Here is a 20,448-nt window from a genome sequence, read left to right as displayed (position 1 = left end):
ATGTATTTCTTTTAAACTTATCATTCATTTACTCACACTTCCCTTACATCAGGCTACAAATTGCAAAATTGCAAAACATTTGCTTTTTTTTTTTTTTACTACCTTCCAGCTGTTCTTGGCATCCATTCTTGTTTAGTCTGCTCTTGTAATGAGAATATCAGACTGTCCTAATGATGACTTTGAGCATCTCTCAGTAAGAAACCGGCAACCGTGGTTATACTGCTCTCTGCGAAATGATAAAACCCGCACTAAAAAGGAGATGCGGCAATCCAGTCAGCACGGCTCAGGGCTGCTGGGATTCGATGAAAGGTTTTCATGGATTGGCCGGGTTTCAGAGGCCATCATTTTTTAGCTGCTATGGCTGGGGATTTAACTTTTTTTTTTTTACAGTTACATCTAAAGGAAGCACTGGTTTATTCCTGTCTCATACTGAACTGTGAGCAGCCCCTGGAAATGACTAACAGACTGATTAGACTGGTATGGCCAGCTGCTGCAACAGCCACACTCTGAGCATGCTCAAATCCCTAATGGCCGCACAGTTATTTAGCTGCAGTGACACCAAGCATGACCAAATAACTGTAAGAAAATGTGTTTGGTGTCTACCTCACAAACCATAATTGGTTAACCATGTTTACAGACCCTCATGTCCACTTGCATTATAGACAGTGGTGACATTGCCAAAAATAAATGTTTTAACAGAGTTTGTTTCTGTTTCAGCCAGAAATTAGAGGCAGAAATCCATCATATAAAATGCATACTGCCTTTAGAGTAAAGACAGACCAATTCTGCCTTGTTGCATTCTTTTAAGTTAAAAGGCGCTCTTTACAAACAGCATGGTACACTTTGAATACTGCATGACATTTAACAGAATCCCTTTCAAAATAATCCTCAGCCTTATTACCACATTCATTTCCAAGCTGTTTTTTTTCTTTGTGCAAAACCTAAAATTGCAAACAGTGATGTTTCTAATCTGGTTGGTTCATTGTGAGTTTGTGCTTCAGTAGACATATTGAGTTTCAATTGTTAATTATAATTTTACTTCTAACAGCCTGGCTACAATCCATCAGATTGTAATCACGTTTCTGGTATAAATATCTACTACGGCCTTGATGATGTATTAATACATGGTGAACCATTAGGAAGCAGAACAAGGCCAATATCATTTGTGTCTTCTATTTCAATGCCAACCTGGCAATTAATAACATCAACATTTATGACCTTCTGAAATTGAAGGCATTTATTTCACTCTTAACCGTATAACATTGTTTGACTGTATAGACTATATATACTTTCCACTTCTTTATGTAACAACTGCTTTCTGTATTCCTCATGGTCACACTTTAGTCTTTCTCCTTGCAATTGATTATCCTAACTGTTTAGTTGTTGTTGTTTCTTTTCTTTTTATTGACTCATAATTGAACCGACTGATTATTTCATCCCCAACATTGTCACCACTGCTGACAGAGTCTGAGGTGTTTTAATCACTGATATTTATTCACATCAGTGAACTCTCGCTAACTAAAATTATTCCCTGATCTCAAGCGGCCGATTAAATTACCGCAGGCTGGCAGTTATCGAAAAACACAAGCAAGTCAGAATGAGACTTTTCTCCCCACATAGACATACAGTAAATCATGGCATGTGGGCTCCATGGGCTGACAGACCATACTCAAATCAGCTTTGCCTTTGACGGGGCTTTGAAGGTGGCCCCTCCTCTTCCTCTTCAATTTGTCTTGTCAGCAACTGTTAGTTGGGAAATGAAGCCTGAGCTTTCCCTGGTTTAGCCTGTAGCTGATATAATTGCATAATGGAGACTCTTCGCTGCACACAGGATGAAGAGTGGACCGAAGCATTTTCTGCGCCTGCTGAGCCACCTCTAAGCTGCAAAAGCACTGGTGCTGAAACGCCGGGTGAAGCATGACCATGTCGGCGCAATTTTGAATTATTGACATTGTTTATTGCATGGGAAAAAAAACAAAAAACAAGTAGAAGTCCTAAGTTTCAAACTAAAATGTTTAACTACTCATAAATAGTGCTAAAACCTGGCTCACAGCTACCGACCCTCTTTTAAAGAATTGCTTTTAAATTGTAAGTCAAATGTTGCCTACTGATTTTTGTGAGATTCATACAGAAACAATAGGTTGCATTTCAGATTACCAATTGAATACAAACTGTCTTGTTTTATACCACATGACAAACAGAAAGTTTATCAAGCCATTTTGCCATTTGCATGAAACAGCAAGAATTTGGTATGCAAAGGGTAGAAAAAAATAAAACAGTAACCAGAAAGATTAAAATGACAACATAGTTAATAAATACAAATATTAAGAAAATAATCAATTATGGGAGTACTCAATAACACTGAAAGACAAAATAAACCAAGAGTTTTGCTTTATGGTCTACTATTTAAATAACTTCATCTAATTATAATAGCTGACATTATTAATACACTCACATGAAAGAAACCTTCTCTTGCCTGTTTGGACACACACACATTTAAATATAAACCAGCTTCTGTGACTCCTCCAGGTCTCAACCAGCTCTGATGTAGCCCTATCCACACACTCTTAGTTTTTAGCAGATATCTGCCTCCAGCCATTTTTGGTGTCTGCTGCTAATGTCCCAACATCCACCCGGGAGTCCTTCATCAGCTGGGCTGCTAACTACCCACCTGCTCCTGCTCTGTCCTTTAACCTGCAGTCGGTCTGGCTAACACAAACAGCAGGTGGTGTCACCTTTGTTCAGACCCCATGCTGCTGCTTCATCATCGTGAGGAGAAACTTACCTTTTAGCTACCGGTATTCTTACTTTATATGAGATTGCCTGTCCACCTCTGTAGTGCCCGCTGACCACTGACAGCAGTGACCTTTCAGCAGGTATAGGCTGAATAAGATTGGGCTACTGTGGCGCGCACTAGGTGATGTCAGTACGAGTAGTTCACACAGATAGTGCCCTAAGCTCTCTGGCCCTTTTTCACAGCCGGGACCTTCTTTGCTTTTCCCTCCTGTCAAGGCTGAGATGGCAGTATAGAAAGAAACCGGCCCCATCCCCCACGCCATCCCATCCCCTAAGAGTTTCTCCTCTCATTAGCCATTTTGCAGATGAGCTACAATATGAATATACCCACAATGACCAATTTTATCTGCTGCTGTCTTATTTGATTTCAGCAATGAAAGGTTTTTCTGAGAATGTTCCTCTGCGTCTGCTGCGTTTCGGGGGTTTGTGAGAAGGAGGAGGTGCACAGATGAGTCGGTGAAAATGCCGCGTCAGACAATGACCAGCCAAGCTGCTGATTTTTCAGGCATGGCACTGACGGTTCTTTTGGGATCGCACGAGTCAGATGTCGCTTGCACCGCAGTCCATTCGTACCCAGAGCTCTTGAGTGTTTTGACAGGCAGTGTGGGGCTGCCAGCAGGAGAAGTGAAGCTGTTCGAGCACAGCTCAGGAAAGAAAGCAATCAGTATCAGTCACAGTTATGGCTGTGGATAATTCTGCTTTTTGCTAGTGGTCATATATGAAAAAAGAAAAATACAGGCTTGCGATATTTCCTTGCACAGGAGTCACCGAATGGCACATCCGTACTGAGTGCTACTGTGTTTCCAATGCAGACATTCTGCTGCTGCTGGTGGCGAGGTCTGATTATGTGCTCTACTAAACAGGAACTCTGGGTTATGTACTAGCGTGGCTGTTCAGTGGCCAACGTTGGTTTATGGTTCACTCTGACTGTCATCCTTTTGAGATGCATCTGATAATGCAGTCATCTGATAATGTCAGGGAATTGAATTAATTAGAAATAGGTTTGTCAGTTTTTTTAAGCAAAAAAGAAATCTTTTCTATTGATTACACGACTCGGTTATCCATAGTTCCTGCAGTCATGCTGCCTGTTAGTGTGTTTTTTTCCATGTTCGACTGCTATGTTTGTATCAATCCCTTTTCTTTCACATGTTACTTACTACAGCCCTCCCTTCCTGCGAACAGCAGCTGCACTGTGACTTTAGCTCATTCCCTCTTAAAAAGGATTGCTGGAAGGGGCAGAGAATCAATATGGTGACGCTTGAAAGACAAGGGCTGTTAATGTAACAGGAGTGGGTGAAATACCATAAGGTAGAGAGAGGGCAGCTCGATCTGAGAGAGTGGATGAGTTTTAAGCACTGGATCACAAATCAGGTGCCGGATTTGGAGAAAACTTGCAGCTGTGTGGTTAATATTTTTCATCTAAGTGATAAAATCCAAATTTAAATATGGTGCAGTGCCCTTTTCATTTGGTCACCAGATATATCTTTCCTTCATCAAAGCAGTTTCTCAGGTTCCTCACATACCGTCAATTGGAGAAACTTATGCCGATCATTGTCAGCGTGCAAAGCAATGCTACCAAGTTTTAGTTTGGAAACTCTTTTGTTATTGTGGAGAAAACAATATGAATCAAAGATCAATCAAAGAACACCTACAGCCACAGAAATAATAGCAATATTAAACTGTTCTGATATACCTATTGAGACCAGGGTTATGAATGATATACAGTACCTAAAATATGTGACTCTAATGATGAAAGCAGTCATCCCACTAACTCTTATGTGCTTTAAAATAAATATTTATGTCTCACATAAATATTGATTAAGGAAGTGGTATAATTTAATAGTCCAATACAATACACCTACAACACTCATTCCCGTCAAATGTGTGTTTTGCTAAATGTCTGAATGAACCAAAATAGTAATAATCTAGCTTTTTTTGCTTAGCAAGTTTTATATGCTAGATCGTTACTTTTTTATTAATATTCATACTGAAAATATCTCATAACATCTATCATAATATTTATCGTCACTGTTCACTTTGCCAGACATGTTTTTTCAGATAACTTCCACAACCTATCAATGTCTATCATAAACATTTCAACCAGGAGATATTTGATCAAAATACACATCACTTAATACACATGGTGCAGGTGGATTTGCAATAAAATTGCACCTTAATACGGATGCCATTACATGGCTGAACAGTGTGTGAAATGCTTGTGACCTTTCAATTCAAGCTAATAACCTTCAATTTGAATGAAAGGCGAAGAAACCTCAATAGCTTAGATTTTTGTCAAAGACTAATAATAAAATTGGGCTTTATTGTGATATCTGAAACATGAAAAATGGCTGTGGAAATTTGCCTGCAGTTCACCATTAATCGTTTCTTTTCTAATTACCGCCCATCATTTGCTGCTGCTTTTTAGTTAAACATTTAAATTCCTGCTTTTTTCAGTTTGCACTCATAAGGAAATTGAATTAAAACATTTTCACAAAGGTAATTAAAATAGAAAATTGTTTCATTTTAGCCCTCAGAAAGACACATTCTGAGCTATTCATCTAAATATTCGCACCACTTTTCTATAGTCATCATGTGGCTCCAAAGCTTACTGTAATCAATAATACAAGTACAAATCCTTCTATTTTATTATCTCTTCCTGTACAAAATAGAAAACACTCAAATGCAGGCACCATCATATTTCTACTCCCTGTTTTATAACGTGTAAAACTCGAGTTTGCTTCCATTTTCCAGTGTGAACTGGTACTGCACAGCTGTGTGGAAAGGTTTGTGACTCCCCAGGTGCAACTGTGCTGCAACTACATCTCAATTATTCTACAGAGCCAATAGTGGAAATGGTGCTGACTGGTGAGTCACAACATCACATTTGACAAGAATGAGACGTTTTGGCTGAAGGAGTGAAGCATACAGAGAGCAAGAAATAGACATCAGCCACCTCCACAATTTCCTTGTGTCAGCTAATATAAAACTCTCATTCATTATTGATGTAGAAGAGCCATGGATGTCTCTGCTTTTCATTACTCCAGGGCAAAATTGAGGCTAGCATATCAGATTTTAATTTTTTTATATATGTATGCCTGAAGCTAACCTTGTCCAATACATTTAGTAAGTTAAATATTTGACAGGAATTACATGACTGGTTGCTTCCATGTGATAAAAACTTTTATGGATGACACAGTCGATTCAATTCTCAAGAGCTTTGTTTTTTTTCTCTCTTCACCTTGGCTCCGACTGAGATATATGAATGCGAAGTCTGCTGATTGAAATAATCAAGAAAAAGAATAACTAAAAAACAGTTCACGCTGGCCTGTGGTCCATTCATGGTCTCTGCAGGGATCTCAAATGGTTCCTGTGAGGGACTGTTGAATTTCCATTTGATTTTTAATCTATTCATATGCGATCCCACTCTGTGCTTCTCTGATTGCAGCTCGTTAGAACAAACTGGAGCCCTAATTACCTCTACTTTTATGTCCCGCTATACCATTCGTCATCATTTCTGGTCTGCATGAGCACCTTTTGGACTGAATGGCTGAATTTCATTCAAGTTGGAGCCACTGATTGTGGACTGTTATTCAGTGTTTGGGTGCCAATAGACAGGAACAGACGTCTTTGAAATGTCACTTGCAAGCCCCAAAATGTTTCAGTTACATAAATGTTGATATAAAAAGTCACACCAAATTCCCATAATTTGAATGAAAATTATATTCCTGATTCATTTAATTTGCTTCAAGAAGAATCGGACTTTATTGGAATTTCTTCACCGAATTGACCCATCGGCAGGCAGACGTACAGCGCAGCACTGGAGGGTAGCTGGTGGGGGCTGAGGGTCTTGGTCAGGGACCTCCAGTGTATGTTTTTGGACTGAGGGGGAAACCGGAGTACCCGGAGGAAACCCAAGCACACACAGGGAGAACATGCAAACTTCCAACAGTAAGGTCCTGGACTGTTTTTGAACCCAATACCTTCTTGCTGTGAGGCGAGAGCACTCACAACTACACCGTCATAAGGCAAAACGTTACTTATATAAAAAGATAGACGCAAAACTAACTTGTAATCGTGATGAAATAGTCATATTAAAATGTTCATACTCTTGGTTTATAAAAAAGAACTTCATACACACTAATGAAAAATATTGTTAATCTGTCCAATAATCAGTTCTGCGTTTTTGTGACTCCTCACATTTGAAGCACGAATAATAGCATCTGCATAAGAAAGGTTGTTTGTACATGTACATTCCTGCTTCAGGTTTTTCTACACCGCATCTGCACATGAAACAAATATTACTCTGGACACAAACTGTATTGTTTCATTGGGGCGCTTAATAATTTGGCTTAATTTAATTCAATGACTAACTTTTGCAGATCGTTCAGTATATGAATATGAAGTTATAAGCCCATGAGAAGTGAGTGTCAGAAGGGTGAGTGAAGGATAAAAAGTTAAAAGTACAGCCTGACTTTGGTCATTCACATTACAACAACTTGACTGACCAAGGGGTAGACCACCAGGCTGACAAAAAAACAAAACAAAAAAAAACAACCTTTTATTCAAAGCCCTGAAAGGCAAACTGTAATTAGACCAGTGCACATAAACATGTTGTGCTGTATTTAGCTGTCAACATCAAACACAGTGTCCTCCCTGTGTTCACCAGAAAAACAAACTGTTTGTCATGGATGGTTTCATTATTTTGAAATGACTCTTTTTGCCTTGTTAAGAGGTTATCAGGCTTATCATTATTTTTCTGTTAACTCTTCACACAGGATGACATTAAGACAAATAGAAATACAAATATCTTGATAATATTATAGGACATTTACCAAGAGAAACTGAGCTCTTTCAATAATTTACAAGCACATAAATAAGTGATTTATGCTCTTGAATCTTTTCCATGGCTGCAGGGAGGAAAGGAGGCGATACTGAATACGAAGAGAGGAAACTATTGAGTTACTCATGTGTGGACTAATTACTTTTGTGATGAAAGGCTAATTTCTCCCATCTAAATTTAGACTTTTCTTCATCTTGTTCTCGGGCCAGCAGCTGCAGCTGAAACTGTGAATGAGATAACGGAGACACTGCCCTCATCACTGTTATGCTGTTATTTATTCATGACAGTTGACAGAGCTCCAAAACACAAAACTACAGTCTGCATGGCAATTTTTTGTACAATATGATGAGGGCCACAAAGTCACATCCTTGCAGCTTTTTGCTTTTAAGGGTTGTTGGGTTGCAATTTTTCATTTATGTGATTGTAGTTTGATTTAAATCCAAGTCTCAAATCTACAGTGCAGCGTCACAATTGCCATGAAATAGGAGACTCCACTGACTGTACACTGAGGCTCGGGGGAGACACAACTTCAAAGCATTTAATGGCCTCTGGCAGTAAATCTCACAGAACCTCAGAAAATCAGTCAACTCCTGTCGTGACATGAACCAAAGATATGAAGCCTGTAAAAATGAGAGGAAAAGTATATGTGTGTCATGCATGTGTGATTGAGAGAGAGTGATTAGGACACAGTATGATACTGAATTATCATTGATGTGGGCACATTCTGTCTGTATTGACAATAGATTTTAAGAAAACAAGGCCACTCTGTCAACCTTAATGTGATTATCATGTGATCTCTACGTACAATAAAAAAAACACGTGCGATTCTACGTTTACTTCCTTGTAGTCTTTTGTGTCATCACAGGTGTATCGCCGTGTATCTTTGTGTGCAACTGCGACCAACAGTGAATTGGCTGTATTTCATCAAACTGATGCCAGGGTGTGTCCCGCCCTTGTGTATCGACTGTGTGTGTACGGACATGCTCGTGCACACAAGCATGTTGGAAGAGCTCATGAGTGAATCAGGCCACCTCATGCTAAAAACACTGCTGTGTAATTGAACTCTGTGTGTGTGTGTGTGTGTGTGTGTGTGTGTGTGTGTGTGTGTGTGTGTGTGTGTGTGTGTGTGTGTGTGTGTGTGTGTGTGTGTGTGTGTGTGTGTGTGTGTGTGTGTGTGTGAGAGAGAGATTAGATAACAATGCACAGACATGAAACATGATACAACTAAAATGCCGTGCCGAAATTTTTTTAATGTGATTGAGGACCAAAATCGTGACGCATAAGAAGAGCAGGGTAAAAATTACATTAGACTACATGAAACAACAGAACACAGCAGGCCGTAAGGGAACCCGAGATTTTTGGAAACACTTTCATCCTGAAGACACATAATGAGGCAAAATACTAAACAAAACACCAGAGCTGTGACACTATCTTTGTAAAACCTCAAGATGCATGAATGATGCTGGAAGAAAATACTGACCTTTGTATTATTATTAACAGCAGTAAAGAATTCAGAATTTGATTTAATTGACTCTATCTCCTCTTTCTTATCAATAGCTGGACAACCTGGATGAGCAAGCTGCACAGATCAGACGAGAGCTGGACGGACGTCTTCAGATGGCTGACCAGATTGCCCGGGTGAGTCAGACTCTGTGGGGGGAGTTTGGTTAATATGTCACGAATATGGTGCAACTTGTATAAACACTGCAGTGTTCAAGAAAATTATGGGGAGGAAAAAAGGGTTTTATTTACAAATGGTACTTAATTACAAAAAAAAAAAAACATATCTTGAGTTGTTTGCTGAGTCTTTTCTGTTTTATTTTTTGCCAGGGTGGTAAGTTCCCCAAATTTGTGTCTAAAGAGATGGAGGCCATGTACATCGAGGAACTTAAGTCTTCAGTGAATCAGCTGATGGCCAATCTGGAGAGCATGCCCGTGTCCAAGGGTGGGGAGTTCAAACTCCAGAAGCTGAAGCGGGGACACAACACCTCCATCATCGACATGGGGCAGGAGGACGAGAACACGCTGTCCAAGTCCGACGTGGTCCTGTCTTTCACTCTGGAGGTAAAACGGCTTTGATTGCGCATTGGGGATGATTGTCACGGTGCAGAATGAAGCCAGTAGACACGGCTCAAATAAGCGAGTAAGCGAGATGAAAGCTGATACAAATGCCAACATCCGAACAGACTAAAACTGTTGCACACAACTGGATCTTTTCCTCTTTAACTATGATTCGAACATGTTTTTACAATGTCTGCAAGTAAACCTATATAAAGCATAACTTCTGAATCAGATTTGTTGTTGACATCTTGTCTGCACCAGACTAAGTATAGAAGCAGACAGCAGATCCGTTCGGGGACTTGAACAGACAGCATATGAAGAAGAGACTGACACACGCATGCATATACATGCGCACTTACACACACACACGCACACACACACGCACGCACAAAAACCTTTTACCTGCTCCTTAACGGGAAATGTGAGTCATCTTGTTATCAGCTTGTCTGAGATGAGCTATCACCAGAGAACTGGGAGCAATCGCACCTCTCTGCTCATGATGTGGTGCTATTTCAGATTCAGAAAGCACATAATGTGCAAAGACGATGACCCTGTCTTTTCTTGTTTGTTCACACAGAAGTGGGTATACCAATACAAAGGCTGCAAGCTGAATTTATTCTCACAATGACCAAAAATAAAAGGGTACATATTTAGGTGACACTTGTATTGTTTTATTGTTAGTGAGATTTCTAAGGTTTGGGGTAGTGAAGCTTTCACAGTTTTCTCAGCAACAAACAAATAACATCACAGGCCACAAGCATTCTTCCTCAGAAATGTTTATTTGGGACAAAAACAAAAGTCATGATTAAAAAGGATTTAATGAGAGCTTAAACTGTTATTCATTTATCGAAAACAACATTTTTAGAAGTTAATGTAATGGCAATTACATTAACTTGATACAAAAAGCTATTGTGCAATTCTATATTCAACATAGATGCCAGTGAAACTTTACTCTTTGGTTGTAAATTCCATGAGAATTCCTTCTATTGATATATCATGTTTCACTCACTTAATAACAAGTACCATTCTGTATCTAGGTAACTATGCTACTGTTAGTTGGTGGAGATAAGCAATGTGATAACACAACCATTGGGATGTTAAACATGTTGAATAATCTGCCCTCTTCCAAACATTGGTATCCCTGAGTAGCTGTCAGATGTGTTTTGCAGTAATTGGTGATGAGGGAAAGAAGACGATGCTCACACAGCAAAAGACACTGACCCCAGTTTAAAAAAAAGAGCCTTGTTTTGCTAGAGCTCCACTGTTAGGATGCTACCCAGATATTACATTTTTTAAAGTTGTTTTTTTTCTCTCCCTACATGAAGTTTGAAGCAACATAAACACCAATTACTCCCCTCTGCATGATTGATGAGTCAATTATTGGCAAATGAACAGTGACAGCAAATTAACCATACTGGCGCTTTAGATATCTCTGGATCATATAGTTTCATTTTGGCAGCATACACTACCATGAATCCACAGTGTTATCTCTGGGTGTGTTTTGTGTGTCTTTACAAGGAATTGGGTGAAAATTTGATGCGTTTGATACGTTTCAGTGATGGAAAGTCGTACAATACATATGGAACAGCTCAATACTTCTAGAAATTCAACTGAAGTCTATATTTTAGTATGGTGTAATCACTGATTGTCGTGCTAATACTCACTGGGATAGAATCTTCAAAATAGCTTCCACTGGGCAGATTTTCTTTTTTTTTGCCTGCTTTTCTGTTGTTGACCTTTGCAGCGACGGCACACTTATCTCCGCCACTCTTGACTGAGGTGTCTGTGTTTCCCAGGTGGTGATCATGGAAGTGCAGGGGCTGAAATCTCTGGCTCCAAACAGGATTGTTTACTGCACCATGGAGGTGGAGGGAGGCGAGAAGCTCCAGACTGACCAAGCGGAGGCATCCAAGCCAACGTAAGAGTCTCGGCATGCATGTGCGCACATCCATGCTCATGCAGTCATCTCCTGCTCATTTCTGTGTGCTCAAATCACAATGTCAGCAGCGGAGCTTGAAAACAAATTGTTTCAAGGAAGATAAACCTTAACAGTTGATGGTGACAACCAAAATAAAAATAGCTGCTTCATTTAGGTTAGTCATTGTATAATTAGGTTCATACAAGAGTAAGATCATTTAGAGTAACACTCATTTGCTTTAAAACTGGAAAAATCATTGGCGTAGAAACTACATTTGAACATCCTGTTCGCTCTTGATCTCAGATCTCAGTTGCGTGGAGCTTTTCCAGTCCTTCTGTTTGCCTTCTCTGATTCCTCATTCCCTGTTGAACGCACTTCGCATCTGAATGACTGCATTTAAAAGAACCCAGGCTGCACAGTTGAGCTAAACTTGTATTAAGTCTATTATTTGGCCCAAAGCAGCAGAATACAATTTGTTGTTATTGACTTTCCGAAAATATACTCATCTTTATAAAGCTCCAACAAAAACATCACTCTGTCTCTCTTGTTTTTAGCTTGCTTGAGTCATCGATGATTTAATTGGTGCATCCCCAAAACATTTTTACCTTTTCAATAATCACATAAAGATAGTTTGGAGATGTATTTTTTTTCCCTTCAAAAGTCTTTATGGTTTGCATTTAATCCTAAATTACTGAAATACGTCAATTGTTACACCGGAGTCTGTTCGTGACAAAGACCATCTCTCTGCGAAGACAAATGTACCATCCGCTAAATATACCTAACCCTTTTTTCATTTAATTAAAACTATTACACAGGATGAAATACAAGAGAAATGACCATGAAACATTCATGAAAATATGAGCTATTTTAAGGTCCAAATGTCTTCCTCTGATCTCCCTAATTCAAATGCCATTTTATGAAGAGAGTATGAGAGAGATGGAAGGACATGAATGAGCGAGAGGATTAGAGAACAAGGCAAGGGCAGTGTGTGCGTGAATGCTTGCGAGCGTGCATGCGTGTTTGCCGTAGGGACATAAATCTTGTCATACAGTCTCACTATGGGGACGGGTAAACAAAAATCAATAAATGTTATGGCAAAGCTGTGGTTTAAGGGACAGGTTTAGGTTATAGCTAGGATTAGGTTAAGTCTCCGGGAAATTACTTTAATGTCCTCTGAAGGGAAGGAAACATGACTGCGTGTGCGTGCACGGTGGTGTACAACACACACACACACACACACACACACACACACACACACACACACACACACACACACACACACACACACACACACACATACACACACACACACACACAAGCAAAGCAAGGATGACATATGTATTAATGTACTGACTGCTGCGTGTTATTTGCATACAGTAATTGGACGTGTTCAGCAGCTGTGTGCCCAGACTGACATTCAGCCCACTATTGGGATTTTACATTTAACTTTGATGAACTGATTAGAACCTTGATGTAGCCCACATTATTACCCTGTAATTCTACTGTTTATTGTTTTGTTTGACTCACTTGTGTGCACACAGGCTTTTATGCATTTTGCAGGAAGAGCTGCAGGAGTAGCGCAGCGCTGTCACGTCCATTAATAGACCTTAGATTGAGGCACAAGGTCACCTTCATGACAGCACAATGGTTCCATTTGAAATCAACACAGCTCTCCGCCGACTCCTGACTGTCCGTCAACAGCTTCTGTTCATGCTGGAGCTGCAACGTCTCTGTGTACATTAAGCAGCAATCAATTATGAATGTTAGATTGCTTACAAGAGAAATGCTTTCCAAGCCTGGAATCGACACTATGTTCTCCATCGCTTGGTGCAGAGTGAGAATCTAGGCACCTATATCATGTTGCTCAGGCTTCCTAACGGAGCCTTAAATGTTGGCAAGCACAGATGGCAGTGAGAGGTAACAGCTCATATACGTTGTGTAACATGATTACAGTAAACTGCGTTCTCCTTGTGTTTTTTTTTTTGTTTGTTTCTTGTAATCATTTGGCTTGGAATAGGGTTGCTAGTGAAAACATCCAGTCTTCAATACTAATTTGCTGGTAAAAGATAGGCTCACATTTTATGAAACTTGTTATAAATGACTCATCCAGTAACATAAAGCTGCTCTCCTGAAAGACTAATACAAAGATACGGGGAAAAGAGATACTGTATTTTCAGTGTCATATTGCTTATTACATCCATTTAGTCTAAAGATCTCTCTTTTTTAAGTGGCACATTTTCAAATTTATTTTTCAATTTCAATCTCAGCTGGCATTTACTTTACAGGAAGCGACCGATTTGCACAAACTGGCCACTAGTTTGTCCCTTCTAAAACAATTTCATTCTCTGGGTATAAGGTACAACATTAAGATGAAGTTAAAACAAAGTTAGTCTAAGATCAAGTAAATCAGGGGTGCCCAGTCTTTTTTCCTGGAAGAGCCCTTGTTCTGCATGTTTTAGCTCTCTCCCTTCTTCAACACACCTGATAGTAAGTGACAGTGTCTCTACAATCAGGGTTAGGTGCTTGGTGATGATTGAAAAATGTGTGTCTTTCTTTTGAGATTCAACCTCCAACTAAAGGCTTTCTTTGAGCCTGGTCCTTTCTCTTTGTACTCTGGCTCTCATCATGTTTATATTAGCTTCCTGCAGGAGCTTCACTTTAAGTAGTATAAGTACAGGCTGGATTAAAGAGGCTCTTATCTATCTCACCGTGTGAAAGTCATTTTGAATCCATTCCATGGTTTGGTGCACAAGAAACTAAACTCTACATTTCACTTCATTTGTGTTGTCTTAATAATAGATTTATCGCATTTTCTTTTAATGTATTTTTCATGCATTCCTCTCATTTCCTGTATTTTATTAAACTGAAGTTGTCTTTGGGCAGTTATTGGCATTCCACTACTGCCCTCTCACAAAATAGTTTTTGGCTGACAAGAGGGCTGTTTGGTTATATAAAACTCTGGCTTTGTGCAGCTTTAAAGATGTCTCGTGTATAAATAGCAAGGATACATTTTACCAAGTGACAGCAACACAGAGGAATAAAGTGCTTATGTGTTATCTTTAGTGGTTTTATCCTGACTTTGACGAAGTGATTCTGCGTGACTCTGCAGTATTTCTGCTCCTAAAATGACTCCCAGTCACTTCATCGTCATCGTTCTTCCTTGATGAACAGATTTATGTGTGTGTATTTGTCCATAGATGATGCACTGACTCCATCTTCTCTATATTTCAATCCATTTGGCCTAAATGCCACAGCTTCAAGGCTTCCCCAAAGTAAACGCAGAATAAAACAAACAATATTACTTTGATTGATGACTTTCTCTTTTTTAAACTCTTTATTTATTTATGTATTTGTTGTGATTTTATGTGTTAAATGTTGAGAAGAAAGGGATGTCACTTTCCCAGAATAGCTTTTAATCAGACTGAACGTAGTTAGTCTAGTAAATGAAGTCATGGCAATGGGACTGTGCCTCATCATGCTGTCATCGAAGTCAACCTCCGGAGTGTGTTTTGTTGTGTCTTTCAGCTGGGGGACCCAAGGGGACTTCACCACTACACACCCTCTTCCGGCTGTCAAGGTGAAACTGTTTACAGAGAGTACAGGAGTGCTGGCGCTGGAGGACAAAGAACTGGGCAGGGTGAATTTAATTTGAATTATTACCAACACACACAGATTCTGACAGTTTTGCAAATACTCTGACGGCTTAAATATCACATAACCGCCATGCTTTATTTTTTTACACCATTACAACGAGATGACACACTAACAATACCTATATCATCGCTTGATGGCTTAAATTGAAGTTCTATACAAATGCCTGATAGTATAAGGAGTTTCAAATCCAGAAGAGACTCCTCTTGCATTGGGAGTCTGCTGATATTGGGTAACCTCCCAGTAGAGCTGAACTGGACTCGGCAAAGTGGAAGGAGAGCCAGAGGTCAATGTCAGACCCACTGCTGGTTGGTCTGATTGTGGCTCAGACCTGAGGGAGGACTGGGAGGTCTGGGATTTTTTGCTCTCCATGTTGACATCACGAACTCAAAAATCTGATCTCGGTGGGAAAAAAAAGATCAGAGAAAGGATGCACAACATTTACATTTATGTGTTTTATCAAGTTAGACAGTGACCAGCTTGTAAAATGAGAATATCTGTGGCACATAAATAAATTCAACTCTATTCTCACAAGTTTTTTTTTTGGAGCCCTTTCACTTGTGGTGGGGGAGTTAGCAACACATTTTTGCAAACGTGTGAGCTTTCAACAAAATAAATTCTCATTTCAGTACTTTCATATTGTGCTTGTGTTTGACCAGCACACTTGAATTATCGGAACATGATACAGAAGTAGCTTGATAAAAAAATAAATCCTTACCACTTTCCTGACAACATATCTCCAGTCTTTGAACACTATTTCAACCTCCAGTACCACTGACTGAGCAGGAACATTAATCAGACCTTTACCTTGTGTTTTTCTGTGATGTAAAGGAAGGTGGTGTTTCTGGTTTTACATTCCAGCAGCAGCATTTCAGACGTCCCTGTAGTGGCAGTGACCTTGCTTGCGACAAGGCTTCTTTCATCTCCCACTGCAGCAGACTTGGCAGGAAAGCAGGCTTCCTCAAAGCTCTTTAACTGAGCAAAGAGAGATTAGGCCTCCTCTTTGGGGAGGCAGAGCAAAGCGCTGTTCTGATTCTCCACCATGACTAACTTTGTTATTTCACTTGTGAACGAAACACACATCATCACTAGTTCTTGCATTGACTGGTGCCGCAAGATTAGATAGAAGATTCACCACCTCCATACCAACGTTCATAAATTCTGATATACATTTGTTTATTTGTCCTTTGAGTGCAGGTCGTTCTCCACCCAACTCCAAATAGCCCCAAACAGTCAGAGCTTCATAAGATGACGGTGACCAAGGCCTGCCCCGATCAAGATCTAAAGATCAAACTGGCCATACGTATGGACAAACCACAGAACATGAAACACTGCGGGTAAGAGATCCACTCACATCTGAGATACGCAAGGATGTTCTTATGTGCTTTTCATTTTTTATGTCTCTCCTATAGACTTCCAACCCTCTCAACTCCTTGGCCTCATTTTTATTCACTTACCATGGAAAAATACTGTGAAGTGCACAACTCCCCCTGGTGGACGCCAGTCTGTAGTTTAGTTCTTATTCAAGGTGCCAACATGCTCAAAACATGAGAGGCAGCTTTAATTAGATGTACTTTATGTAACTTAAAATTTTTTTGACAGATTGTCACATTTCCTTTTCAAGCTATATTATCTAAATGAAAATAGTATCATTGTGCGTTTGGCCACGCACACTCAACGCCACGCACACTCAACAGTCAGTGCCAGTTATGACATATGTATTGCATTTTGTCTTTGTGTTTTGTGTTGTGTCTTATTTTTACAGGTATCTGTGGGCTTTTGGGAAGAATGTTTGGAAGCGCTGGAAGAAGCGTTTTTTTGTCCTTGTGCAGGTGGGTTATTGTTCATGCACACATCTAAGCAGCATTGCCCTCTTTGTTGAAGTTGGTAATGGTTTCAGTAAACTTGCTTGCTCTAAGGATTATTGGACCATATTGAGCCACAGTGTGAAGTACATCTTTCAAACTCTGCAGTGGTGGTGATACTCATGGCCAAATGCGCAGAACGAGACCATTTTATTAAATGTGTTGACTGTTGCCATTTAATTTCAGTCTCAAAGACTGAAGAAAATTAGATAACATATCACATTGCTCCTCTTTGAGACTGTTGTTCTTTTCTTTGGTAGGTGAGTCAGTATACATTTGCAATGTGCAGCTACAGAGAGAAAAAGTCAGAACCGCAAGAGCTTCTCCAGCTGGACGGGTATACTGTGGACTACAGTGATCCTCAGCCAGGTGAGATAACTCACCCACACCCATGTTTGTCCTGGGAAAGTTTTTAGGATCAGTAATGTGGGGCAGCTGTGGCTCAGTTAGTAAAACGGGCCATTGCCCAAGAGATTGCTGGTTCAATCCCCTCTGTCCCCCTGACCATGTGTTAACGATTTGTAGATTGGTTTAGATACATAGTTTATTCATTGAGGAATTCAGTTTATAGCACTATCCACAAATTAAAACAATAAGAATATGAAAAAAATGTTAACTTTAAAGAGGAATTCCATAAGTTCTACAAATAAAATTGCAGAAGAAATAAACTTGATGGAATGAACCATAAATGGTGCCCTTATGTTGCATGGTGTGAAAAACAGTAATTATTGAGCAAGCCACCAAACTTAAAATTGTTCCCAGGGGTGTGCAAACACCTTTCTTGGCAGCTATCACCTTTGGTGTGCTAATGTATGAATCATCCACGCGAATACGTGAGACCAATTTAGAAGAAAAACGTGATTGCTTTATCTGTCATACATACAACAAAATGTACAGCAAATGTCCTCTGCATTTAACCTATTCCTGAGGAGCAGTGGGCAGCTACTGTGCAGTGCCTGGGGAGTAGTTTGGGGTCATTGAGCCACAGTAGCAGCAGCAGCTTGGGATTTGGGAACACAGGCTCACTTCTCTAACATCTTGGCCACCATTGCCCAAACCAATGAAGTCCATTAATGATGAACTCTGCTTTGCTGATGCTTATGTTTTAAGACTATACTGTTTTTAGAAAGCAACTCAAGTGAAGGGGATAATGAAAATTCAACTGTTGAAGGAGGAGGTATATAAAATATCTTATAGAGAGTGTTGTTCTTCTGAATGATTTGGACATTGCTGTGCTCTGAAGTTATAATCTTATTGAACTGGACTCTGAGCAATTTCCATACCGCGCTCTGTGAACACCTCAGCTAAAGCACCGATGCTGTAATCACTTTTGCTGCTTTATTAAACTACTACTCGTGCTTTGGTAAGCCCCAAAAACAGTGAATATACTTTTAGGGGTATATTCTCTGCACAAAAATAACATGTGACAAAAATCTTGAGTTGGAATATCAAACTAATAATGTATTTTTTTTTGCATCATGTAGATTTTCCCCATTTTCATTGTTTGCAGTCAGAAGTATATCTCAGAGTGTAAGAGAGGAACTGAACTTATCAGCTTTGGCTGTCAACAGTTTATTCCACCTTGATTGTGTTATTGTAATGAAATGTTCCTACACAATTGCAATCTACAACTTAAATATATACAATGTCTTTTCAAATCTTGTTAAAGAAATATAATAAAAGAAATTGAAGCGAGTTTGACCTGGCAAGGGTTTATTTCAACCTGGCACTCAATGAAACTGCAGATTCATTTGGAAACACAATTTATAAATCTGGCAACTTGATCTTTAATGTTTCATACTCTCAGGCTTGGATGGTGGCAGGGCGTTCTTCAACGCAGTGAAGGAAGGCGACACTGTGATCTTTGCCAGCGATGATGAGCAGGACCGCATCCTGTGGGTCCAGGCCATGTATCGTGCCACTGGTCAATCCCACAAGCCTGTTCCACCCACTCAGGTCCAGAAACTAAACTCCAAAGGGGGGGCCTCAGCCCAAATGGATGCTCCTATTTCTCAGTTCTGTAAGTAAGCCGAAACACAACATGATCAATTAAGCAAAAAAAAAAAAAAAAGAGGCAATTTTCCATTCACAAATCAGAGAAAGCTCTAACCCATAAATGTGTCACGCCATGCGCTCCACACTGCAGTCACAAAATGTGCTGGTAGAACTAACACACAAGCACGCACACACATGCATCGATCTCTCACAGATCCCTCCAGCATCTGATGGACTTCCACTCATTGTCACCACTCCCACAGTGTTTAAAGGTGCAATTCCATGCTATTCCATCAGTCTGTTCACAAGGAACAATCAACCATAAAAAAAAGCCCCTATCATGCAGAGGCAGAATATGGTGTGCAAAGTTTGGATAAAAATGAAATAGGTCACCACACATAAGATTTGAACATTCAAGCCTTCTGGGGTTGAATTCAGACTGACAGTGCCAGGGTGTGCTGCTTTTGTCCTGCTTTAATCCAATTGTAGCTCTTGAGTGCAGCTGTAAAGGCAGCTGTAGTTCTGAGATAGTTTCTCAGATGGTTCTCTTGTTACTGGATGACCGCCACGACAGACCTGTCTAAAGTTTTAACCAATCTGTCATTGTACTTGCACCTCTAAGCAGTCCACAGGTCAGGTAGCAAAGTGAAGGTAAGACTGTCTACAGTAGTGTGGCATCTGTACCAACTTCTGTTGTAACTGTCTCTTGTGTCCCCCTCATTTATGAAGAGAAGAATATATCAAGAGATAGATATTAAGATGAATTGTTCCCAATCTAATTGTCTTTTTGATGAAAAATAGCCCAAAAGTTTAAAATAGTGTGCCATTACACTTGACAGTGATAACATAGACCCTCCCTACTTACTGAAATGTTCCATACGGCTTGACAACTCACAATAATAGATCCTGCTATTCAGAACAAAACATAATTTTTTTGGTGTGCATCTTTTGTCTGCAAAGGCTAAGAAATCTTTATTTTTCAGCTGTAATTCAAAAGATTTTTTACTTTTTTTTTCTTAGAAACAGAGAAGTCGGTTGTCAGTGTCAAATCTAAATACACAGAAACTGACAGCCAGGGTTGCAAAATATCAGCAAAATTACCTGTTAAAAATCCCAGTTTCTATTCCACTCTTTGTTGAACATATCAGAAGACATGAATTGGGTCTGTTACTCAGATTCCTATTACATAAAATTCTATGTTGTTTCTCCATTGGTTTCTTTGTCCAGTATGTGATCGTTCTTGTGGTTAGTTGACTCCTCTGATGCCAGCTGTTGCCATTCAAAGCCTCCTCACAGTGGCACAGACCTCCTCCCCCTCCCTG

General features: G+C 39.8%; 1 protein-coding gene across 3 annotated transcripts in view; it reads left to right on the top strand.

The window, feature by feature from the left end:
* The window catches only part of cadpsb (Ca2+-dependent activator protein for secretion b), a gene marked incomplete at both ends in the record, with an annotated part of 65,832 nt that overhangs the window by 19,440 nt on the left and 25,944 nt on the right, over positions 1-20,448 (top strand). For all 3 annotated transcript variants that reach the window (XM_080495551.1, XM_080495550.1, XM_080495549.1), the window contains 8 exons: positions 9,194-9,274; positions 9,467-9,700; positions 11,494-11,615; positions 15,141-15,252; positions 16,464-16,603; positions 17,032-17,098; positions 17,392-17,500; positions 18,939-19,151. In XM_080495551.1, coding sequence (XP_080351677.1) covers positions 9,194-9,274; positions 9,467-9,700; positions 11,494-11,615; positions 15,141-15,252; positions 16,464-16,603; positions 17,032-17,098; positions 17,392-17,500; positions 18,939-19,151 — 1,078 coding nt within the window. The remainder of the gene's footprint in view (positions 1-9,193; positions 9,275-9,466; positions 9,701-11,493; positions 11,616-15,140; positions 15,253-16,463; positions 16,604-17,031; positions 17,099-17,391; positions 17,501-18,938; positions 19,152-20,448) is intronic.

The sequence above is a fragment of the Blennius ocellaris genome (genome assembly GCF_963422515.1).
Source record: "Blennius ocellaris genome assembly, chromosome: 4".
NCBI classification, from domain to species: Eukaryota; Metazoa; Chordata; class Actinopteri; order Blenniiformes; family Blenniidae; genus Blennius; species Blennius ocellaris.
This window is presented reverse-complemented; position numbering and strand designations above follow the sequence as displayed.